This window comes from Lithobates pipiens, unplaced genomic scaffold (genome assembly GCF_037356315.1).
Source record: "Lithobates pipiens isolate NorthernLeopardFrog02 unplaced genomic scaffold, aLitPip1_a1.2 Scaffold_13, whole genome shotgun sequence".
Taxonomy (NCBI): domain Eukaryota; kingdom Metazoa; phylum Chordata; class Amphibia; order Anura; family Ranidae; genus Lithobates; species Lithobates pipiens.
The window spans coordinates 439143220-439169946 of NW_027507718.1; the positions used below are offsets into that span (position 1 = coordinate 439143220).

A 26727-nucleotide genomic window follows, 5' to 3' on the forward strand; every position below is an offset into this window, starting at 1 on the left:
CTTGACAAATAAAAAAGTCAGAAATCCTCATCTTCACACTTGAATGTTGAAGAAAAGCATCAATGTGACAGCTAGGCAGATAGCAGATCTCCCAGAACCACGCCCCTGCACCCCCTGGAACTTTGTGACTGCTGTGTCCTTAAGACACAGCTGATAACGGTACAGGGCCAATCGCAGCAGTCCTTTACCATGTGATCGGCTGTGCCCAGTCACATCTGATACATGTAAACAGACTTGCCAGTTATTGGCAGTCCTTTCCTCGTGCTGTCTCTGTATAAGGAAAGGAAAGCCGATAACAACAGGCAAAGATGTTGACACACGGTTTACACCAATAATCGGTGCCCATCAGTGTTTTTTTTTGTTTAGCAAGAAAAAGACACAAAAAAACTGGTGCTTAAATACCACCAAAAGAAATCTGTATATAAAAAAATGTAATATGTGTAGTTTCATGACCGTGCAATTGTCATTCAAAATGCAACAGCACTGAGAGCTGAAAATTGGCCTGGGCAGGAAGGCTGTGAAAGTGCTCAGTAATGAAGTGATTAAATTGAATTATCCAGGTTGGGTGTATTGACCTTTAAAAGGACAAGTGCACTTTTAATAACTGAAGGGACTCAGAATACCGTCCGGCACAAATTTAAGAGGCACGGCCAGCTTTGCAGATTTTCACCAGTAGGATATATTTGGAGGAGGATGCTGCAGCTTTAATAATGAGGTAAGTAAGCAGCTGGCTGTGGAGCGTTTAGGTAAGTTGAAGCTAGGGATGGTGGTCTAGTACACACTATTTACTTCCAGTGCACTTTGCACTTGATGTCCTTTTTAAATTTCCTGGATTATTTTTGGTTGTATGTAGATCAAGAGAAATTGAAACCATTCCACATTTTTTGGAGAATGTTTTTTGTGCAACTTCAGCTCAAATGTTAATTGTAATGTTTTTTTTTCTCCTGTGCTTCATCAAGGCCTCAGCTACAATGTCTCTGTGGGAGTTGGGCGTAGGTTCAACTTTTTCTTTACATCTGTGCTAAAGGAGAACTCCACTCAGGACAAAAAATGCATTTAAACTTATATGATGTCATAAAACCCTGATAAAGTTTTAGTACCAGATGCCTGTAATTATGATTAAATAAAAATCCTAGCATCTGTGTGTATTTCAGAGCGGGAATGTAGTGACTTAGGCTGCCGTTGATGACCACTGAAAATACTAATTGCCTAGCTGAAATTCTTTCTGACCTAATAACTGGGAACAAGCATGTGGCAAGTGAGGTCAGGATGAAATCAAAACTCCACATCTGTATACTTATTATGGGTCAGTCAGTCAAAGTATTGAAGTCAGTAAATACTAAAGTAGAACTAGTCAAAACTTTTTTTTTTTTTTTTTTGGCATTTTAGAGTAAGGGAGGATTATACCCCTATCGGTTTTGTTTTTCTGCCATCTGAATCCCATTGGGGAGATTTACTTTCAATTCATGTCCCATGGCCTAAAAAGGAAGTGAGAGGAAATCTCCGCAAATTAATGAAATGCCTTGGGGCCTTCAGATCTAAAGAACTAGCGTCTGCTTTGGAGCATTTACCCTCTTAGTTTTCCAGGACCAACCCAAAAAGTTCCCTATTGCCCATGCGTGAGTCACGCTGCACTTCCTGACTGGTCCCTGCTGTCTTCTGGGACCTGTGTGTCAGTGGGGGCGGGGCAGAGAAGGGGCATTACATGGCGTAGTTTGCCACAGATACTGTGGTATCTTTCACCAGAAGTGGGAGCAGATACCTGTATTAGACGGGTATCTGCTTCCCTCTTCCCCCCTGAAAGGTGCCAAATGTGATGCCGGAGGGGGGGAGGAATCCGGACAGTGGAAGTTCCATTTTTCAGTGGGTGGAACTCCGCTTTAAGTAAACCGGACAAATAGAGGAGGTGACTCTCTCAAACAGGGGCACAGACAGCAATAAAAACTGGCAAGTGTACTAATCCCTCTCCACTCTACCCAAAACTAAAAAAAAAAAAAAAAAAAAGTTTTGCCTTTTAGTTTTCAGGGGTTTTTATTTTTATATTTTTTAAAGTGGAACTCTGAATGAAAGAAGAATGAAAAAATAAAAATACACACACACACACACACACACACACACACACACACACACACACACACACACACACACACACACACACACACACACACACACACACACACACACACACTACTGTGCAAAAGTTTTAGGTAGGTGTGAAAAAAATGCTGTAAATTAAGATTAAGTATGCTTTCAGAAATAGAAGTGCTAATAGTTTATCTTTATCAATTAAAGCGGAGGTCCACCCTAAAATGGACCTCCGCTCATCGGAATCCCCCCCCTCCGGCGCCACAATCGGCACCTTTCAGGGGGGAGGGGGGTGCAGTTACCTGGATAATCCAGGTAACTGCACCCACTTCCGGGCTAGCTCTCTGCGGAACGGGGCGTACGTTCCGCAAGCGCCCGCCCCCTTCAGCAAGTGCCCCGCTGCCTGCTGGGAAACACACAGCTCCCAGAGGCAGCGGGGACCGTCCGGATTGCGCCGCGCGGCTCGCGCATGCGCAGTAGGGAACCGGGAAATGAAGCCGAAAGGCTCCATTTCCTGATTCCCATACCCAAGATGGCGGCGGGACCCGGCAGCCGAGCGAGCGATCGGCTTCGGGTGCCGACATCGCGGGCGCGCTGGACAGGTAAGTGTCACTATTTAAAAGTCAGCAGCTGCAGTATTTGTAGCTGCTGGCTTTTAAAAAAAAAAAAAAAAACGCGGAGTCCCGGTGGACTCCCGCTTTAACAAAATGGAAAGTAAATTGACAGAAGAGAAATCAAAATCAATATTTAGTGTGACCACCCTTTGCTTTCAAAACGGCATCAATTCTTCTAGGTACAATTGCACACTGTTTTTGAAGGAACTCGGCAGGTAGGTTGTTCCAAATATCTTTGAGAACAAACCACAGATATTCTCAGACTCAATGTTGAGATCAGGGCTCTGTATTGGCCAAGCTATCACTTCCAGTACTCCCTGCTCTTCTTTACACAGAAGATCGTTCCTAATGACATTGGATGTTTGGGGGTTGTTGTCCTGGTGCGTGATCACTTTGGTGGCAATCACACGCCTTCCTGATGGTATGACATGATGGATAAGTATCTGCCTGTATTTCTCAGCATTGAAGACAGCATTGATCCTGACCAAATCTTCAATTCAATTCTATTTGCAGAAATGCAGCCCCAAATTTACAAGGACCCTACACCATGCTTCACTGTTGCCTGCAGACACTCATTATTGTACCGCTCTCCAGCCCTTCGACCAACAAACTGCCCCCCTGCTGCTACAGCCAAATATTAAAAATTTTGGCTCATCAGTCCAGAGCACCTGCTGCCATTTGTCTGCACCCCACTCAATTCCTATGTTTTTGTGTATAGTTAAGTCACTTAGCCTTGTTTCCATGTCAGAGGTATGGCTTTTTTGCTGCAATTTTCCTTGAAGACCATTTTTGGCCAGACTTCTCCAGACAGTAGAAGGGTGTACCTGGGTCGCACTGGTTTCCACCAGTTGTGTACTGATGGCACTGCTGACCATTGTATGATGTCTTTCATCTGCTGCATTAAGTTTCTTTGGCTGACCACTGGGTCTTTGCCCCTTTTATGTGCTTCCAAAAGAGCTTAAACAGCAGATCTTGAAACCCCTGTCTGCTTTAAATCTTTGCTTGGGAGAGACCTTGCTGAGGCAGTATAAATGCTATGTGTCTTGTGGCTGTGCTCGGTCTTGCCATGGAGAATGACCTGTGACATGAAACTATCTTCTACAACCTCACCAGAGTTTGGCTGTTCCTTACCCAGTTTTAGGCCCCCCTACACAGCGGTTTCTGTTTCGGTTAATAACTGTGTTCTAACCTACATATTAAATTGATAATTATTAGCACCTGCTTGGTATATTTGGTCAATTCTACACCTTAACCTTACTAAATCCCTGACTTTGCAAGTGTACAATGTGTGCCAAAGGGTAGTCACACCAAATATTATTTTGATTTAGATTTTTCTTCTGTTCGCTCATTTTGTAAATTGATAAAAATAAACAAGACTGGGGACATGGTACAGGAGATGGTCAGAGACTGGGGACATGGTACAGGAGGTGGTCAGAGACTGGGGACATGGTACAGGAGATGGTCAGAGTCTGTGGACATGGTACAGGAGCTGGTCAGAGACTGGGGACATGGTACCGGAGATGGTCAGAGACTGGGCACATGGTACAGGAGATGGTCATAGACTGGGGACATGGTACAGGAGATGGTCAGAGACTGGGGACAATGGTACAGGAGATGGTCAGAGACTGGGGACATGGTGCAGGAGATGGTCAGAGACTGGGGACAATGGTACAGGAGATGGTCAGAGACTGGGGACAATGGTACAGGAGATGGTCAGAGACTGCGTACATGATACAAGGGATCAATTCAGCCTCACCAGTGCCCGTCAGATGCAGCCTGCCTGTGTCTCCATTGCAGCCAGCCAGTGTGCCCCCATTGCAGCCAGCCTGTGAAGGCAAGAGAGAGAAGAGCCGCCTCCGCCGCCTGGTTGATTAGAGCGCCGGGAACGTCACCGCTTTCATTTCAATAGTTGTGTGTTCCCCGCCACGCACTGTCACATACAGCCGCTCCCCCTTGTCCGGGCACTTTGATAGACAGATCACCCGTCCAATCCTGGGACGGGTGATCTGTCTATCAACGTTCCCCAGACAAGGGGGAGGGGCTGTATGTGACTGCACGTGGCGGGGAACACAGAGCTGTTGAAATGAAAGCTGTGATGTTCCCGGCACTCTAATCAACCAGGCGGTGGAGGCAGCTCTTCTGCGCTATAGGACACCCCCATGATGAGTGGCACCAGGGGCGGGGGCGGAGCCCCATCCCTGCCCAGGCCCTGCCCCATTTCCGGCTCCATTATCGGTCATTTTTTTCTCTTTTGGCAAATTGGCGAAAAGGCCATTTCCGGCCTATATGTTTCGGCGGCCAAAATTTCGGTGCATCCCTATTTACAGCATTTCTTTACACCTGCCTAAAACCTTTGCACAGTAGTGTGTGTGTGTGTGTATAATATAATATACAGTTGTGCTCATAAGTTTACATACCCTGGTAGAATTTATGATTTCTTGGTCATTTTTTTTTTCACTCATGGTTAGAGTTTGGCTGAAGTAATGTATTAGCAATCAACTGTGTTTACGCTTTTTAAATCATAATGGCAACAGAAACTACCCAAATGACTTACATACCTCAGTTCTTAATACCATGTACTGCCCCCTTTAACATCAATGACAGCTTGAAGTCTCTTGTGGCATTTGTGGATGAGGCTCTTTATCTTCTCAGATGGTAAAGCTGCCCATTCCTCTTGTCAAAAAGCCTCCAGTTCCTGTAAATTCTTGGGCAGTCTTGCATTAATTGCACGTTTGAGATCTCCCCAGAGTGGCTCAATGATATTTAGGTCAGAAGACTGAGATGGCCACTCCAGAACCTTCACTTTATTCTGCTGTAGCCAATGACAGGTCAACTTGGCCTTGTGTTTTGGATCATTGTCATGTTGGAATGTCCAAGTACGTCCCATGTGCTGCTTCCTGGCTGATGAATACAAATGTTCCTCCAGTATGGCATTCCTCTTGCCATTAACATTGATCAAATTTCCTGTGCCTTTTGTAGCTCACACATCCCCAAAACATCAGCGATTCCCCTCTGTGTTTCACAGTAGGAATGGTGTACCTTTCATAATAGACCTTGTTGACTCCTTTCCAAATGTAGCGTTTATGGTTGTGGCCAAAAAACTCAATTTTGGTCTCATCGCTCCAAATGACTTTGTGCCAGAAGGTTTGAGGCTTGTCTCTGTGCTGTTTGGCGTATTGTAAGCGGGATACTTTGTGGCATTTGCGTAGTAATGGCTTTCTTCTTCTTCTGGCGACTTGACCATGCAGCCCATCTTTCTTCAAGTGCCTCCTTATTCTGCCTCTTGAAACAACCACACCACATGTTTTCAGAGAGTCCTGAATTTCACCTGATGTTATTTGTGTGTTTTTCTTTGCATCCCGAACAATTTTCCTAGCAGTTGTGGCTGAAACTTTAGTTGGTCTACCTGACCGTGGTTTGGTTTCAACAGAACCCTTAATTTTCCACTTGATTAGAGTTGCACTCTAATACTGCAGATTGACATTCTCAATTCCTTGGATATCGTTTTATATCCCTTCCCTGTTTTATACTTTTGCTTTCCCCGTGACTCAGAATCCAGAAACGTCACTGCAGCACTGGATGAAAGATCCAAGGGTCTGTCAGGAGTCCAGAAACTCATTGACTTTTTATACACACACTAATTACAAGACAGATCACAGATGAGGATGGTTACCTTTAATAGCCATTCGAACCCCTTTGTGTCAACTTGTGTGCATGTTATCAGGCCAAAATCAACAGGGTATGTAAACTTTTGATCAGGGTCATTTGGGTAGTTTCTGTTGCCATTATCATTTAAAAAGAGTAAACACAGTTGATTGATAATAAATGGCTTCAACCAAACACTAACCATGAGTGAAAGAAAAGTTTTTGTGTTGTCATTCATATTCTCTGAAAAATTTCCAATAAATCATAAATTCGGCAAGAGTGTGTAAACTTATGAGCACAACTGTATAATATCATTCATATCTCACACAGGAAGCTGCAATTGAAAAATAAGATGTTGAACGTCTGGCTGTACATTTTGTCAGGGCTGTAAGTTAATGCTCTTTCCCTGTTTGTAATCCTAACTACTGTACATTTAACTGGAGTTCCACTTTAAAACATATGCAGACATAATTGGTGATATGATTTGAGCGCTATTGCAGGCTTTCAAATGGTGTGGGAAAGATGGTCTACTGCAAAAAAAGGACAACCTTTAGTAACTGAATAAAACAAAGAGTCCTGCGCAAATCGTGCCACTCTTATAAAAATACAAATATATATATATATATATATATATATATATATATATATATATATATATATATATATATATATAAAAATATAAAATGAAAACGTGAAACAGTCAATATATATATATATATATGAAAAAAATTAGTCCAAGAATCGCACACAAATGAGTGAGGATGAAATATGGAAAAAGCGGGACCAAATGCTAAAAAGTCCACTAATCCAGGCTCTCAGAACTCTCACCTTAAGATGAAATAAGCAAGCAGATCAAATATAGCCTCAGAAACTTCTCCTTTGATTCACTGTATTAAGCCACTAAGGAAATGCAGGTGAAGGATGTGATAAAAACTTCCGCCACTAGAGGGCCAATCCCAGCATATAGGTATTGCACTGTAGATATTAACATCTATTCCGTAGTGTATGGCTCGAAAAAACAAAGGGGAGAGGGGGAAGGGGAGAGAGAGAGGGGACTCCAATAGTGTAGTAGTTTAAATAAGCAGATGTATTTATTAAAAAATAACCAAGACTCTCACATTTAAAAAAAAATATAAAACACAGAGAGAGGAAGATGGTGGTCTGGCGTCTTCCGCCAGTCTTACTCTACTTCCGGTTTGTCCTACGGCCACTCCCTACGCGTTACGTCATACCACGTGACTTCTTCATGGGGACCATGAACACATATTTAGATATTTATTCACTTTAGTCACTTTATTACCTAGTGGCGCGAGGGCTCATTTTTTATATAACCTTTAGTAACTGCCATCCACAAACCTATACAAGGATAAACGGATATTTTAGTTACCCTATTTTTCCAAATGTTGTCTTTTGACTGGAGTTCTCTTTACCAGTGACATTAATGCCTAATCATGCTTGGTCTTAGACTCACTAAATATTAACTGGTGCAAATATTTTCATTGTCTGTATATTTTGCATGAAACCAACTCTAATATGAATAGCTCATTAATCTGCACATTTATTGTCATTGGTGATTTCCTTCCCTAATTTATTCCTCCATAACCAACACTTAGCCTGGCCATACATTATACAATTTCCTTTAGATTTACCAAAAACATATAATATGAGGTTAAACCTAAACATTTTCCATTTGTAATCAGGCAGGCCCTTGCACTACACAGTTGAAGGTAAATCTAAAGAAAATTGAATAAGAAAATTGTATGGTGTATGGCCAGCCTTAGAACCATTTGTTAAGTCTAGAATTCCAGGATTTTGATTAATCCAATCTGATCTGATGGCATTTCTACTTTTTTTGCTGCCATGTGGCTGTTTTGATACTAGGAATTAAAAAGATGCAACCTGCAGAGATTATTACAAGTGTGTCTAAGGACAAACATGTATTTCTGAATCTTCTTAGGCTTTAGGATTTGGCCACATTTGTTTTCTTTAGGCTTTTTTTCTTTCTTTTCATCTGGTAATCCTGCCAGTAACCCCCGTCATGCCTTGTTATCATGTTCACTAATGCACTGTATCTACGGAGTAGCAGTGTTTTCACCCTAGGTTGCTTGCTCCTGATTTGATAAGGCTTGTTGAAATAAAAGTACCTATTGTGCAGAAATAACAAATTTCTTTGACTGGTATATTTAAAAGACCAAAAGAAAGCAAAAAAAGAGATGGTCGTTGGTTACATACATATTAAAGGATAAGTTCACTGTTTTAAAAGATAAAAAAAAAATAAAAAATAAAAAAAAAAAAATATATATATATATATATATATATATATATATGTGTATGATATATGTATGATATATGTATGTATAATTTTTTTTTTTATAATATAATTTTTTTTTTTTTGTAGGAGCCTTGAAAGCATTGCACTAGGAATCAGCAGATCATGGTTACAATGCAGGGCTCCTGTAGACTGTCAGTGTAAGCAGTGTATGATCTGGCCATTACACAATGACAGAAGGAATCAGTGAGTGCAGTGTACTAGAGAGCTCAACGGCACCCTGGTAGTTCATTGAGAACTACAAGCCGTCAGCCACATAGGTTGTTGGTAGTTGTAGCTCATTCATTCACAGATCCCTGTGAATGAATGACGCAGACATGTGGGCGTGTGTTCACCTACGACGCCCATGTCTGTAGAAAGGCCGCCATCAAAAAGGTCACTGTCCTGATTGGAGATGCATGGAGAACAGAATTCAGGTGTAGATCTGTCCTGTAAGGCTATCCACAGTCTGGCACTGAATGCGCTTACTCCATGGTTACGTACTTGCCTTTCTAGCCATGTCCTATGTATTTGGGCTACATTGGCCCTATACTCCTGACACCAACGGCTACTTTTTGAGATATTTTAGTTCTTCACTGTTTTTAAACTCTATGTATAAATTGTTATGAATAAAATTAGCTTTCTACCAGTGGTGCCTATAAAATAAAATTTTCCATTTCCAACTTTTATTAATCTATGATTGGGAGTGGCACTGTACTACTGTATGCACCCACAGTACCATCCTGTGATGGTGTATGTAGCTTTTTGATTCAGGCGATGAACATCACCACATTCAATATCAGATCTGGACACATTGAATTCTCAGCAGGCACCCCTGGCCGATTAATCTCTAGGGGAAAAAACAGTCCCTGATCTGGAGTTGTTTCCTTGAGATGAAGCCAGTATCGGTTTAATTAGCAGTGCTAGCTATAATAATACTAGAAAGCCATAAGCTTTTGCTGTTATGAAATTGTCTGTTGGCAGATTTGTGTTTTTAACCATATATGTCCGTTTAAAAATGTGTATTTTGGAATATGGGAAAGGCATGGTAGTGGTAGGAAGAGGTTTTTTAGAAACACTGATTCTGAGAAAAGGTGGGGGCAGCTTGAGGCCAAAATGGGTTTTAAACTTTCAATACGAATAAGGTAAACTTCTTTCATAAGTTCTATGGTTAGCTGCTAGGTACACATTCTGCAAGATGCTGGCCACGTCAAAACTGATATCCCTTTTTTAGTCAAATGTGTACAGAACGAATGCTCCAGCTTCAGGTTTGGTTCTGAATCACAGTGCCTTGAAAGCTAAAACATATTCAACCTCCCAACTGCCATCTTATAGACTGAACATTACAACTTATTTTATTCTAACCAGCTTCCAATATACTGGGATTGCAGGATTAATTCTGAGCTGGTCAACTTTTTTTGCGTACTAAGATCACAGCTTTTGCTGTATTAAAGGGAGGTTAAGAAAGTGCAGGGGCAAAAAGTCACAATTACACTCTTTAATACTTTTACCGTATGTTCATTAGGGAGGCTGCAACAGAGAGGCTCAGTAGAAGCTGGGAACTGCAGAAGCAGTATCACCTGGCTAAAGCCCTGGTAGACATGACTCAAAAAGATGTTTTTAATTTAACCAGCCACACATGGCTTAGCCTTTCCTTTACCAGAGGTGTAACTAGAACCTTCAGGGCCCAGGTGAAGGAAACCATGAAGGGCCCCCTTCCATCCGAAGCCCGGGCTTCCAGTTCTGGGGAGGGCATCCATAGAAATCCTCCCAGAGCCCTGCCTCCTGCGTGCCCCATGGCACCTGCATCCAACACTCTCTGTGACTGCTGTGTCCTTGGGACACAACTGATCACGGTAAAGGGACAATCACAGCCGCCCCCTTTACCATGTGATCAGCTGATAACATGTAAACAGACTTGCTGGTTATCAGCAATCCTTTCCTCCAACACTGTGTCCGTGTGAGGAAAGGAAAGCCGTTTACCGACAAGAGTGTCAGCACGCTGTTTAAACTAATAATCAGGGCACTGATTATTAGTGCCATCTATCAGTGCTCATCAATGCTGCCTATCAGTGCAGCCTATCGGTACCCATCAATTCCACCTGTCAGTGCCTATCAATGCAGCCTATAGGTGCTGCTTAGCAGTATCACTCATCAGTGCTCATGAGTAGTACTGCCTATCAGTGCCACCTATCAATGGCAACTATCAGTGCCTCCTCAGGACATCTCTCTCTCATGCAGCTCAGAGCCTGCACTGACAATCCCCCACCCTCCCCCCTCGTATAGACGTGAGAGAAAAGAACAGATTTGCTCCTTCTCCGCCTGCCTATCCCCTCCTGTGTGTGCACTGGGGTAAGTGTGAAGCCCAGCAGCTGAATCATCAAATTCAGCCACTGGGCTTCACACTTCCCACAGTGCACACAGGAGGAGAGGGGTAAGAAGAGAAGGAGCTTGATCATCTTTCCCCTCCCATCCATGTGGGGACTGGACTGTCAGTGCAGGCTTTGAGCTGTATGAGGGAGATATTCTCAGCTCAGAGCCCTGCGGCTACCAACCCCACTGGGGCCCTCTTGACAGTGGCAGAATGCCAGGGTCCAGTCACAAGTGAGACCCTGGTAGTTCCACCACTGGCCTTTACCACGTTGATGGACAATCAAAGGCATGGGGCCCTTAAATGCAGTCCCTGTGTATTCTTGATGCTTTGTTGGTAGCATAATCTAAAGGCAAAGATCAGGTGGTCTAAACGGTGTTCCTGCCTCTCACAATCGGGTTCCTAGGCCTTGCAGGGTGTGTTTAGGAAACATGGACTGACCTCATATCTGGGAAAGGTAGGTATTTCAGTCCTATCCCCAAATTCCTCAGCTGGCTGAGTGGTTAGCAGATAAAAGCAGCCCCAGCTTGATTCATCCAAGCCATACCCAAACATGAGGGTGGAGTGAAACATGTTGGGGGCATGGCAGAGGCTGCTTTTACCTGCTAACCACTGGGGTCAGGTGTGAGCCGGATGTGCCATCTCTTCCTACTTTTACAGTGAGCTTTGGGTCTAGACGAACCTACCCTTTTAGCCTGAGCGGGGACGACTAAGAATTTATCGTGGGTCACTCCCAGCCCCACACACACAGATTTAGGCCAGCCATACACATAGCATTTTTCTTTGCTGCAACCAGTCAGTGTTGATGGGGAAATCCCTTCCGCAGAGCCATTGTGTTCTTCCAGTAGGGGGGGGGGAGATTTGGCGATTTGGGGGAAGCAGTTTCCACTATGAGGCCACAATGATTATTGCTAGCACCTGTAGAAGCCGCTAGCGATAATTGTATGTAAAATCTGACAGGATCGATTGATCAGTCAACTTGGGTACATTCAGCCTTTCCTGTATATGGTTCCAACCATCTATGGCCGACTTTACATATTGTACATTGCTAATTCAAGTGTATTTGCAAATCTCTTCCAGTGACTGAATTGTTCATATTTGTCCAGCCCTACTGACATCTAAAAGGGTCTGTTAGTAGGGTCGGTAACCTAAGTTGCATCAATAGTGCATCAAAGGCCTTTATTTTGCTTTACCTTCCATTCATACTTCCAGTTTCTTTGTTTTAAGTATATTTTAATTAATTCTGATTTGTGCTATTTTAATATTATTTACAAAGCAACCTCCAACTGGTTTAGCAGCATGCCCACTGATATAATGAAAGTTTCTCAGTAAGAAAATATTGGTATGTGATGAGAAACACTAATACTCTGTATTTATCTATGCCGACAAGGCTGTCTATGGTAATATTGGAGTATAGGTCCACTTTCACAGCTGGTGATTTGGGATCCCTTATTGTCGTATTTTATTACTTTGTTCCCTGTCTGTCTTCCCTGTTTTTCTTTTTTTATACTCTGCAGTTTTCTTCGGCCCTTATTGCTTACTTGCACATAATTCTCTTTTTATATCTGCTCTATCCCCAAATCTGTTGATCTTTTTATTGTAGCTAGTAACCCTGTAACCCTAGTATGTAAACCTAGAACATATTAGTGCCTCAAACGATGATATAAAATGCTGTTTCACTGGCAGTCCCTTTCTTTTAATCTGTTATGGTTTAGTGATCCTGAACAAGCATGCAAATCTAAAGAAAAAATAAAATATGAATTATTTTTCTGTTTACTCACATGATTATAAGCATGGGGGTAAGAATGACAGTCAGACAATTCTTGTTAACAAGAGAGGTCAGTAGATGACAGCCATCATATGTCTTTTGGGGCTGGTTCCTTTTTAAAGGCCATGTTCACCTTTGGAACATGTTACATGTTCCATCTGCTTTTAGGGTGCAGCATGTAACATGTTCCAACTCCTGCCTCCTCTGATTCCACCCTCCGATCACCACACTCTCAGCCAATGGCAATGGTTAGTCCAGCAGTCTACCCCGCTGAACTGTTGTGTTCTGACTTGGGGATGGCCCCCCCCCCCCCCCCCCGCCAGAACACCCTGATAGGCGCTCTGCCATTGGCTGAGAGTGCTGATCGGGAGTCGGACGACTGTTGGTTTTCCAGTATGCATGTCTGACGTCAGAATGTCGGATGTGTTTTTTTTTTTTTTTTTTTTTTTTAAACTGTCAAATGTCTCCTGACATTCTGCCCGTGTGCACGGGGCTTAAAGCGGGAGTCCGCCGGGACTCCGCGTTTTTTTATTTTTTTTTAAAAGCCAGCAGCTACAAATACTGCAGCTGCTGACTTTTAAAATAGTGACACTTACCTGTCCAGCGCGCCCGCGATGTCGGCACCCGAAGCCGATCTCTAGATCGTCTCTCGGATGCTGCCGCCGCCATCTTGGGTATGGGAATCAGGAAATGGAGCCTTTCGGCTTCATTTCCCGGTTCCCTACTGCGCATGCGTGAGTCGCGCTGCGCAATAAGGACAGTCCCCGCTGCCTCTGGGATCTGTGTGTTTCCCAGCAGGCAGCGGGGCACTTGCGGAAAGGGGCGGGCACTTGCGGAAAGGGGCGTAATCTACGCCCCTTTCCGCAGAGAGCTATCCCGGAAGTGGGTGCAGATACCTGTACTGTACAGGTATCTGCACCCCCCTCCCCCCTGAAAGGTGCCAATTGTGGCGCCGGAGGGGGAAGGGTTCCGATGAGCGGAAGGTCCACTTTAGGGTGGACCTCCGCTTTAAGACTGGCAAAGGGAGGGGCAGCACCATTAGGGATGCTGCATGCAAATGTGTTGCATACCTGAAAAAAGAATGAGATGACAAAATGTGCTTAAAATGTAAATAAACCAAGAACCAAAAATTTGAAATATACAACTTGCCAATCATTCGATGTGGTGGCATTTGTTTTATTTTTTAGGAGTTTTTTTTCTTTTATTTCCAGCTAGTAACACACTTCCTGACTTAGGGTGTCTGCATTCTGGGTAAAGTAATAAAACCGCTCTCTTTACACGTATTTCATCTTTGTATCTAGATGTTTGCCCTACGTTCTGCTTTAGGATGTTATAATAGTGCTTCCTTAACCTCTCAGGGATTAGCATGTTGCTATTCACTTATATCTTTTTGCTGTCGGAGCAGAAACTGCAGCTTAATGGCCAGGTGTAAGGCCTCCAAGATCTATTTCAGCTCAAAGACCTTAGACCTAAGTCTTTAACTGCTTCCAGGTCGCCCACTGTACATATACTGCAGCAGGGCGGAGCACGTGGTGTAGGGGGCGCGTGCCACCGGAACGCTGCACCCGCTGTGATTGGACACACATTTATGTAGGATATTATATATGTATACACATTTGTCAATATGGTACTGTATGTGTGTGTGTGTGTGTGTATAGACATATATATTAATATATCTTACATAAATTGGCCAACATACAAGTGGGAGCCCCCCCCCCACAGTTAGCAAGCACCTACCAGGCACACACTTAACCCCTTGATCCCTTGATCGCCCCTAGTGTTAACCCCTTCGCTGATCGCTGCCATACTAGTAAAACAAATAAATAAAAATGCCATAAATCTAACTTATAGTTTGTAGACGCAATAACTTTTGCGTAAACTAATCAATAAATGCTTATTGGGATTTTTTTTTTTTTACCAAAGATATGTAGCAGAATACATATTGGCCTAAACTGATGCAGAAGTTAGATTTGTTTATTAGGAAAGTTTTATAGCAGTAAGTAAGAAATATTATTTTTTATTCAAAATTCCAACTTTTTTTTATTTATAGCGCAAAAAATAAAAAATAAATTATCAAATATCACCTAAAGAAAGCTCAATTTACAGGAAAAAAGGAAATCTATTTTATTTGGGTAGCGCGTCACACGACGTGCAATTGTCAGTTAAGGCAACACATCGCCGTATCACAAAAAATGGCCTGGTCAGGAAGTGGGTAAAACCTTCTGGGGCTGAAGTGGTTAATTAAAGTAATATTAAAGTCATTAAAAAAACAAAACTTGATACTGGACTGCTCTGTGCAGCATTTTTGCACAGAGCAGCCCAGATCCTCCTCTTCTCGGGTTCCCCAACGGTGCTCCTGGCCCCTCCCTGCTGCCAAGTGCCCCTAGAGCAAACCGCTTTTGCAACGGGGACACCTAGGGACTCTCGCTCCTGCGTCGGTGCTCTGCGTGTCCATTTACACACAGATCCAAGACTCTGCCCCGCTACTGTTCTTTCTTTATAGGCTCACAGGCTGTGATCGACCACAATGGGAGCCAATGGCTCCTGCTGCTGTCTCAGTCAACGAGAAGGGAGAGTCCCCAGGGAGCCGAGGCTCTTGTGCACATTGATGGAGCTCAGGTAAGTATTAGGAGGGGCTGCTCTAGAAAAAAGTTTTTTTACTTTCATGCATAGAATACATGAAGGTATAAAACCCTGAGCTAAATGTAACTGTTTTGGGAAGTTTTTTTCTGTTCTTTCGTGTAATTCTGACAACACATCTGTTTTATAATGGTTTTTGGGTATCCGAGCTTATGTCGGAGAAAAGGCAGTCTTCCAGCCTGCATTTCTGCTCTGAGCATACAAGTAAATACAGTCTGGCTGCCTTGTGATCAGTTCATTCTCATGATGACTTGTGCTTTTAAAGGGAATTTCCAAATTGCCATTTAGAGGGGATAACAGCTCAGTCTTCCAGCATAAACGCAAGACAGGAAAAATGTGGGACTTCCCCTCTTGCATAAAAAAGTAAAATTTGCTCCAGTTTTATTTGGGAACAAACAGTTCTTGGTTTAAGCAATTTTTGTATTTTCTTTGGCTATGGCTGTATTGTTACTAATGTCTTTTAATTTGGGAGCATTTCTCTGCTTTATATGAGATAATATGTTACTGCTAGATAGGGTTTTGTGAATTTCTATTAACTATGCATGCTTTTCTGTACACAGTACTATAAGCAATTCTTCCAAACTTTGAACAGACATTCAGTGGAGAAGGGATGTTGAATTATACGGTATTTTAAAATGGATATCATTTAAGCACACCCCATGCTGCCTCAGATATATTCATTAGGTCTTGATTAGAGAATTATAAAAAATAGATTTGACCTGATCCATGATTTTTGATGTTTGATAATCCTTGTTTTACTTTTATTTTCTGTTTGGTTCCTATGGTATGTTTTACCTTCTCCAGTACTTCTGTACTGATTTGGACTGACTGACCTGTTCTGATGTTTTTTGTAATGACATGACTCCTAAGCATTCCTTTTATACTTGTGGGTATTTTGTAGTCACACAAAGTCTGTTTCTATACTGGATTGTGCGATTGTATGACCCCTTTCACGCTGAAGGCGTTTTAGCGCTAAAAATAGCGCCTGTAACCTGCCTCTCCAGTATTTAGGCTTGAGTGCTTTCATACTGGGGCGGTGTGCTTGCAAGATGGAAAAAAAAAGTCCTGCAAGCAGCATATTTGGGGTGGTGCAGGAGTGGTGTATACAGTGCTCCTAAACCGCCCCTGCTGTTGAAATCAATGGGCAGCGTTGCCAAAGCGCTTCAGCAGCGGCGCTTTTTGACAGCTTTTAACTCCTTGTTAACCCCGTTCTTTGGGGTTAAAAGCATCCCGTTCTCACAGCGCCAGTAAAGCACCGCTAACGGAGACCACTAAGTACTCAAGTCTAATCAAAGCAGAGTTTTCTTTTTCAGCCATACTTTTTACATTATATATTTACTTCTGATTATTAAAGTAGTATTAGAGAGCTTTCACACCAAGGCACCCATAGCTTCGGCGGTATAACGCCACTATTTTTAGTGGTGTTTTACCATCGGGTTATTGGCGCATTAACTGACAATTGTGCGGTCATTGTTGCACCCAAACAAAATTGACGTCCTTTTTTCCCACAAATAGGGCTTTCTTTTGGTGGTATTTGATCACCTCTGCGTTTTTTTTTTTTTTTTTGTGCTATAAACAAAAAAAGCGACAATTTTCAAAAAAACACAATATTTTTTACTTTTTGCTATAATAAATATCCCCCAAAAATATATAAAAAAAACTATTTTTTTTCCTCCATTTAGGACGATACATATTCTTCTTCATATTTTTGGTTTAAAAAAAATCGCAATAAGCGTATATTGATTGGTTTGCGCAAAAGTTATAGCATCTACAAAATGCTGGATAGTTTTATGGCATTTTTATATTTTTTTATTAGTAATCAACGATTTTTATTGAGACTGCGACATTATGGCAGACATGTTGGACAATTTTGACACATTTTTGGGACCACTGGCATTTTTACAGCGATCAGTGCTACAAAAATGCATTGGTTACTGTAAAAATGTCACTGGCAGGGAAGGGGTTAACACTAGGGGGAGATCACAGGGTTAATTGTGTTCCCTAGTGTGTGTTCTAACTGAAGGGGGGAGGGGACTGTGTAAGGGAGATGACAGATCACTGTTCATACTCTGTATGAACAGACAATCTTTCTCTTCTCCCCTCAGAGAACCGGAAACTGTGTTTACACACACAGATCTCGCTTCTCAGTGTGCACTGAGCAATCGCAGGTGCACTCGCATCAGCTCCGTGGGCAAGCAGGGGGCATGTGCACCCCTAGTGGCCAAAAAAGGAAGCAACGTGACATAACAGCGATTCGAGCAGCCAAGCCATGTTGCCGCAGTACAACTGCGGCGGCTGGTCATCAATCGGTTAAAGTAAAGCTATAGGCAAAATATTTTTTTTTGATAGTCAGGAAGGGTTATAACCCCTGTCCATTTTTTATTTATTTTTTTCCATATGTGTCCCACTGCTGAGATTTACCTTCACTTCCTGCCCCAAACAGGAAGTTGAGAAGAAATCCCTACAAATTCCGTGGTGAACCCCAGGTCACCAGAATAAGTGCCCTATTGGAAGATTTCCCCGCCAGGAGAAAACCATTGTTATTGCTACAGGCTATAACAGTCACTTGCAATAATCGCATGTAAAATCTTGCAGACTGGTTGTACATACATGGATCAGCAGGAATGGGCCGAGATTTGAACCGTCTGACTGGTTTACCTTGAGTTCAGCTTTCATTTGTTAATCCATCTAAATCTGGCAGACTGTCAGTGCTGCTGTCCGATGGGGTGTGCTTTACTATATCATCCAGAATGCAGACACCCTAAAGCTGGCCATACATGGATCAGGATGTGGTGGATCAGCGGAGACTGACTGAATTTCGATTCATGTATGGCCACTTTGGTTGAACCAAAGTCAATCTACCAATCAACTGTTCAACCGCTGGGTTGGAAAATTCCTGCTGAATCGGAATGAGATCCAGGGAACTAGCCATTTCAACCCCTTACTTCAAAACCTGTAGGTTTCCTTTAGGGGCCCTTTACACTTCTATATGCATATCAATTTGTCATGTTAAACTGGTGAATTGATGCCTCCCATAACTCGTACACTCTCACTCAAAATATCCAAAATCGTTCAATAATCAGATTGCTCCTGCATCTCCCAGCTCACCTACTATCTTTCTGAATTTTTGATAGTTCCGTTCTTTGCTGTATCACGATCTAGAAATCATCTGTGACCTTTAGTTCACTCTACCTTCCTTTTGTTCTTTATTTGTCCTTTCTAAGTGTATTAAATTGTAATTTCTGTTGTTTTGCTCTCATTATTTAGAGAGTAGCCTCCAGCTGGCTTAGCAGCATGCCCAGTCATATAATTTGAAGTTTCCCAGTAAGGGAAATATTGGCGCTCAATGAAAAACGCATCTATCCTAGAGATAAATAAAGTGTGCCTTATGTCTATGAACTTTAAAGGGGACCTGTAAGAACAGAATTATGGAAGCTTCTACTGCAGGCTCCAAGGCTGTTATCCTGATCTCCGATGAGTTGCTGATCTGGAACAAGCAGAATGGGAGTCCAGACATTATCAGGAGCAGCACTATTTTGACTAAAGATCATGTAGCCGTGTTAAAGCATGCCACTTTTAGGGAACGCAAGAAGCCGCACTATTCAACAGTGTAGCATGCAAGCTTCAAAATATGAATTTGATTTATTGACAGCTGTGCATGTTCCACACTGGATTCATCTACTAACAAATCTGAATGTATTAAAGAACAGTGTTATGACTTCATTGCTGTGATCAGTGGCAGAGATGTCCATTTTATCTATTTGGTGATAAATAGATGTTTGTCGTTTTGGCAGGGGGACGGGACACCATCTCACTACACGATTCATCAATAACGAACCCACAGCATCCAAAGTCACCAATGATCACATTTACTGAGGTGCCTTGTCACAAACCTCTGACCTATGCAGGTAAGCCTGAAACCTAACTCATGCACTGAGCTATTTATTATAGTTGTCATCTTCGGGTGCACCTGTCAGTTTGCAATGTTTTTCAGGGATCGTGTTCATCCTTACACGATTATACAACACACATACATTTATGTATTTTACCTATTGGGATTTAAAAAGGATACATTGTGCAAGAATAAGAATGTGTGGACCTTTTTACACAGCAGTTGTGTGCTAGGATGCTGACTTTGTTGACCCAGGGCCTAACTTCTTAGTGTTGCTACTGTGAAATAAGATACATCATTGGATCACAGAACTAAAGCGGGTGTTAAAAGAACCAATTACACATCAGTTTCTTTCACTCGTCTTTTAGAGCATTTTGTTTACAACTAAATTACCACTGTTCTTTGGAATGTAAGAAGTAAGAATTGGATAAACAGCATCCTAAAAATGAATGATGTTCGCCGTTTGTGCTACTTACGGCAAACCTTGCCGATATACCGTGCTAAAAACTAAACAATTAAATCACTAAAAATATAGCTGCAGCTCAAATTTGTAAGATATCTACATACACCATAACCAAAACATAGACTATAGCTGCGCATAAAGTTAAGCTAAAATAATTTAATATATGACAATAAATGACACCAAAAAATCACCATAATAAATATAAAATCATACTCGTGAATGAACATGTGATTAAATAAATGTGTAATACGTGATAAATACCCGATAACAATAATAAATCCTACAATAATAGAAATAAAGTAATTATATCAAAAGTCCAGTGAATTAAGTGAAAATGGTGACTTAATTAAATTCTTCTGTGCGAACCGAAACACCAGTGTTTGTGAACCTCCACCACACAACATATGCGCTTACCAGAGGGTAAGCGATACACGGCCTGTAGTATTAAAGGGGTTCTGCACTCATAATACAACATTTGCCCATTCTGTTGCCTCTAGTTAATATATCTCATAATGCCACCTGTTTTTTTTTTTTGATTCACCTACCTTTTGTAATCTTCAGTAGTTTATTTTAAACCCCTGCGGCGATGGGCGGTCTCTTGCGGGGATCAGCGTCATTTCCTGTTGAAGCCCGCACTGTCTCCTGGGATCTCGTTCGTGTAATCCCAGGAGACATTGCGGCTAATGCACCCGAAATCTCGCGAGATGTCGGCTGTTGCACCCGAAATCTCGCGAGATGTCGGGTGCATTAGCCGCAATGTCTCCTGGGATTACACGAACGAGATCCCAGGAGACAGTGCGGGCTTCAACAGGAAATGACGCTGATCCCCGCAAGAGACCGCCCATCGCCGCAGGGGTTTAAAATAAACTACTGAAGATTACAAAAGGTAGGTGAATCAAAAAAAAAAAACAGGTGGCATTATGAGATATATTAACTAGAGGCAACAGAATGGGCAAATGTTGTATTATGAGTGCAGAACCCCTTTAAATGTGTGGCATCAAATCAACCCCCAGACATCCATGGTAGGAATCGGCTGTGATTAAAATGAGGACAAGCCAAACGATCCAAACTCAAAGGGCAGACCAGTAAGCAGCAATCACGATCCCAATGAAAAAGGAAAACTCACCATAGTGTAAGTCCATAAAACACAGTTTATTTTATAAGCAAACATATTGCACTTACATTTGTAGAAATAATAAAAGCTCGTAAAGAAATGCCGGCTGGCATACTATGACCAAGAGCTGGGTGGCCCAGGAACAATCATTGTCCCCTATTCCTCTTCAAGGTCTCCACTACCAAGCACTGGTAGTGTGAAACGCGTTAGCTATTGTTGCTTTGCTGTAACCCACTTTTGTGTGATTCTGCTTCACGAATAAAAGGCATTTGAATTTATCCTGGAGTGTGGCCGTCCAGAGTTCTTCAATTATTTGCAACAAGTATATACCGTGCCTGCACCTGGGTTTCTCCATTTATGGAGGGGCTGCTTTCTTGGATTTGTAGACTTACCTGGAGCGGGGGTTCTCTCACATTTCAATTTCAGCCGGGCTCCCAAGACCCCAAATTTACCTCTTTTGTAACTTCCAGCTGATGCACTTTTGTGGGGGGTATGTCTGTAAACCAGTTACGGACATGCAGTCTATGAAAAAAACAAGAACATGGGAGGAGGGACCACTAAGGGCAACCCTCTGATTGGGCACAAATTGCCCAGTACCTCATCCATATCATATACAAAAAATCCTAGCAACTAGCTCAAGGACTTTACTGATACCATTAAGATACAATTGGGTCGATTTACTAAAAGGAGTGCACTCAGAATCTGGTGCAGCTGTGCATGGTAGCGAATCGGCTTCTAATCTCAGCCTGTTCAATTTAAGCTTTGGCAATAAAACCCGGAAGCTGATTTGTTTCTTTTTAGAAGTGAGCCTGCTTTTGCACTCTCCAGATCTAGTAAATAAACACCACTGACAAAGAATTTTATTATTACAAGAATTGCAGTAGGGTTGAGGAGGAATAGTTAAGAGCATCATTTGTACTGTTCTATTTTCTTATTGTACATCGTAGGACACAGAGCCATAGTAGTTTCTATGTGGATTATAGGCCACCTTCAGGTGATGGACACTGGCACGCCTTAAGACAAAAAGTGCACTCCCTATATAACCCCTCCCACTACTGGGAGTACCTCAGTTTTTTCGCCAGTGTCTAAGGTGTTGTTTACAAGAGAAGATGTGCTGTGCTGAGCTCCACTGGAGCAATCCTTGCTGGGGCTAGCTATGTAGCCGAATCCATTCAAAGTGTCTTTTAGGCCGAATTGAATGGTACCCGGGCCTCGTGTTCGAAAAAACAAGGTTTTGCCTGTAAATGCTTCTCTTTTTTTTGAGAGCTGGACCCTGGGATCCAGTACTTTTGGTATTAAGGCCATAAAGTTTTGCTGGCGGTGGTGCTATTACAAGTCCAGGATTGTGGGTTTCCCTAAGAAACCCCAGCTCTTGAAGGTTTGTTAATGGAACCCACCATGAAGGGTGAAGATTGGGTCTGTTGGTTTTTACCACAAAAAACCCTGCGGTGGGAAAGGTAAGTGGAGTTTTCTAAGAATTTTTTTTTCATTTTCTTATGAAATATCTCCTTTAATTAGTAAATGTTGTCGTCATGCCTAAGTGTCACCACTGTGGGCTGTATAGCGCACATACCTTCTCATGCTTCCACAAGAGAACATGCGGTGTCCGGAGCAGCAGGCTTCTTTTTCTCTCCAGCCAGCAGCAGACCCCTGAAAAGTTGGGGGGGTTCTCTTCTCCAGACATCCCCCATCTGTACTGATTCTCCCCCTCTTCATGAGGAAGAGCGTCGGGAGAAAAAAAAAGATCAGCACGCCGCTACTCGGTGGCTTCCAGGCTCTGTCCTGTTTCTTGGCATTGCTATGGGACATCACACATAGTAACTTCTATGGCTCTGTGTCCCGTGATGTACGATAAGAAAGTAGGATTTTTAAAACCGCTTACCTGTAAAATACTTTTCTTTGAAGTACATCAGGGGACACAGAGGTCCCTCCCTTCTTTGGTATACATGTGTATTGCTTTGCTACAAAACTGAGGTACTCCCAGTAGTGGGAGGGGTTATATAGGGAGTGCACTTTTTGTCTTAGGGCGTGCCAGTGTCCATCACCTGAAGGTGGCCTATAACCCACATAGAAACTACTATGGCCCTGTGTCCGCTGATGTACTTCAAAGAAAAGGATTTTACAGGTAAGCTGTTTTAAAAATCCTATTTTTGTGCATATATGTTGTAACAATTCTTTGCATTTTGTCATATTCATGTTTTTCATTTCGCAATAATAAAATTCTTTGACATTTTATCTTAATGGTACCGGTAAAGTCCTTGATTTAGTTGCTAGGGTTTTTTGTACATCCAGTTGATGATGGACCCCGCCCTACCTAGATGGCAGGCACTCCAGCTTAAACGTTTTCCCCTCTCATATTTTGCCAAAGAGGATGGGTCCTTCTTGACTGTCATCTTTTGAATAAAGCTGCAGGAATCCATCCCATCTAGCCCCACTCCGGCACGGCCTATTGACAACTTATGCAGCACTTGTAGTCCCCAGAAGATTATGTGCCCTCTTTCCTGAAGGCATGGGAAAAAAACCTCCAATGGCAATTTACTCACTCAAGATCAAAAAGACCATATTCATTTTTTTTTTCTGACAAGTCTTCCTTATCTTCCAAACTCCAGGAGTCTGGTTATACGATTTTTAACCAGGTGGTACAGGGTTCGGACCAGGCTAACAAATGTTCCCCCGACAAATGTTCCCTTCTCCAATTTGCTGGAGATGTGGAGACCCAGATGGTAGAATGTTTCACATATTCTGGACCTGTTTGAAGATCTGCCCCTTCTGGACTAAGGTGTGCAATGTAATCTGAGATCTCACAGATCTATCTTTTGAAAATGACCCAGCTGCATGTCTCCTACACCTTGGTACACTCTCAAAACAGGTTCCGGAAATATTTGGTGCTCTACTTACTTAAACGTTGCTCTGTCGTGTGTCCACTCTAACTTGAAATCTGCAGAGACTCCTTCGGTCAGGCAATGAATCAAAGAGGTAAATGACATTAGTACAATGGAAAACCTCATGATATTTCTATGGCACCAGGAGGAACTATATTGAAAGACCTAGTTCTACTGGACCCTCTCTTCGTCTCCCTACAGCGTTTGTTTCACCAACAAAATAAAATAATTTAAAAAAGAGATGTACTTCTCGCCTTAGTATTTTTTTTATAGGTTTTTTTTTTTTAATTTTTCAAAGCAAGATGAAGGGGGTCATTCACCCTGGCAAAATAAAGGGAAAAATATATATCCCCCCCCCCCTTTTTTTTTTTTTTTTGGACACAGAAATGAGAGAACCTGGAAACTTAGAATGGATGGCAGCAGAATTCATGACTGCTGTTTAAGTTTTTAAAATCTTATACCACAAACATCTCTGTGCACACTCACCTTTGATGAACCTTACAATAACCTTACACATCTCTCCTTTACTGTTACCACTTGTGCCCCTTGCACACAGGGTGTGTAGCCCCTGTGAGTCCAAATCTGGCATTTTAGTGTGCCCAGAGTCCCAGGTGCAGCCTCCAGCAACGCTGCCTGAAAGTATTCTGTGTTTTGGGCATTTGTCTGTGAGCATGCACAGCCCAAACCAGAGAACCACAGCAGGGCTCGATGCTGCACCTGTTTCCAGGGCATGCTAAAATGCATAGATCGCATGCACAGGGGCGCAGGGCCTTAATCTAGAGCTCAACCTTACAAAATGATGCGCATCCCAAATTAGGTGTTCAGCTGATGATAGATGTTCAGCTGATGATGCTTCATTGTTAATATAAGTCAGAATATAGAAATTGATACTATGGGGTTGGAAAATTATTTAAAAAAACTGACGTAAATACTAGGAAACATTGAATACACACATAGAGAAATTAATGTTTTCATCTTGTTTAATGTTTAAAGTTCATTGTTTATTCATATTACCTTCTTATTTCTCTAGCACACAGGCAACAAAGTGTTGACATCCGCTGTAGTGATTTGCACATGCAAACCAACAAAGAGACCACACAACCACTGGAAAACTCCCAAGACCCGCTTGGTAATGCTTATGAAAACATGTATCTTCATCCTTTAATCCCTCTTTTATGCTCAGAGAAAGACGAACTGGAGAAGAGAGGGAATGAGATAATTGAACTAACTGAGGAACTGGCAACAGCTGAGCTGGAAGATAACCACCTTATAAATTCAGTTAAAGGACACAGTGCTGCAGATGTGACACCCCCTCTTGATAACTTTGAACCTCCATTGTCCAGTCCAGGTCTTGCTGACCAGTTGGGATCTGAGGTTTTATCAGCCGGAAGCTTAGACGAATCACAAGACTCTGCAGATGGAAGCTTAGACAGTGCTGGTCTCCAAAATTGTGTGGACATAAAAGAGGGACTTTCTGAGTTCTCTGTGACAGATGAGTCATCAAAACCTCTTGCTAGTGATGAATGTGTTGGAAAAGGAGTAGAAGAGAATGGATCATGACCAAATGCCCACTGTTTCCAAAGATGTCTCTTGATTGGTTCAAACAATGTTGGTTTTATTTATTTGAAATGTTTCCCCAAAGTTGAGCACTTTTTTTTTTTTTTTTTTTTTTTTTATAGTGCATTGTTAAAAGACTGATAAACCTAAAACACAAGTTTTGCCATTATCAGAAATCCATGTAAAATGTGGGGAGATATACAAGTAAAGAGGATATTGGCTGATATTTTAATCTAGAACTTCAGTTTTGTCCTTGCATGCTTCTCTTGGGAAATTGAACAGGCAAAATTGCTACAAAAACGGGTACCCTGTAAATTGGCTGAAAAGTAGCCTTCCCAGTGGACTGAAGGTTGCAAGAACAAATCCATGGCTTCACAAATTGTCTGGTAATGCCGATAGGCTGAACCATCCACTGGTCTCTTATAGTTATAAGGGACTTCCATCATAACTCCCTACTACCCCTATCCCATTGGGGGCTCATTACTTCACTTCTTGTATCCTCTATAGAACAAAATAAATAAAAACCGAGGAGAGTGATGCCATCTCACTTACTCCTGCTGTGAATAGGCAATACAGCATGTAAAGAAATTTAAAACTGGTAAGAAAATCAACCTACTGGCATGACCTATATCAGCTTTAGGAGGTCCAGTAGCGTATTGTGTTTAATGCAACTTGTGTTTCTAGATCTTATGCTCATTTCAGTCTGAACATTTCAGTGATGTCCATCCTTTTTGTCTTTGAGTGTTTAGTAGGGTTTGTGAGGGCTGCTTTGTACACTGTGTCTTGGAGTAAGTGTATGTTTTTTGTATGTAAATGCTGAATCATTGTTCAATAATGGAGATATATCAGTGTTATAAATTCATTATAAGTAATTATATTTTTATGTTCTCAGGCAAATGTAAACCATGTTAATAAAAACAGATTTAAAAGGCTAGTCTACCCAAAACTGCCATGTAATTTTCGGGAACATGTTGGCTTTACCAACCAATTTCTTATACCTCTTAAAGTCTCTGTTGGTGAGATATCTGTATATGTTTGCCTTGTAGCCCTTAGGCGAGGGCTGTTTACATTATAAATAATGTGCAGTATTAAAAATGAGTGATACTGAAGGTTGACAGAGCTTGGGATTCTGGCAGGGATACCACACCAATGGAGTCCTCAAAAGATTTCAAAAGTTAACCACTTTCAGACCGGACCAATTTGCTGGTCAAAGACCAGACCACTTTTTGCGATTCGGCACTGCGTCGCTTTAACTGACAATTGCGCGGTCGTGCGACGTGGCTCCCAAACAAAATTAACGTCCTTTTTTTCCCACAAATAGAGCTTTCTTTTGGTGGTATTTGATCACCCCTGCGGTTTTTATTTTTTGCGCTATAAACAAAAATAGA

At 42.1% G+C, this 26727-nt stretch overlaps 1 protein-coding gene across 4 annotated transcripts in view; it reads left to right on the forward strand.

Annotated features, from left to right (window-relative positions):
* CCDC149 (coiled-coil domain containing 149) overlaps positions 1 to 26273 on the forward strand; it is a 145225-nt gene extending 118952 nt beyond the window's left edge. For 2 of the 4 annotated variants that reach the window (XM_077477692.1, XM_077477693.1), the window contains exons 11-13: positions 960 to 992; positions 19226 to 19339; positions 24813 to 26273. In XM_077477692.1, coding sequence (XP_077333818.1) covers positions 960 to 992; positions 19226 to 19339; positions 24813 to 25342 — 677 coding nt within the window. In that variant the 3' untranslated portion in view covers positions 25343 to 26273. The remainder of the gene's footprint in view (positions 1 to 959; positions 993 to 19225; positions 19340 to 24812) is intronic. The other 2 variants (XM_077477694.1, XM_077477695.1) reach the window with 1 other exon arrangement.
* Positions 26274 to 26727: the final 454 nt, after the last annotated feature.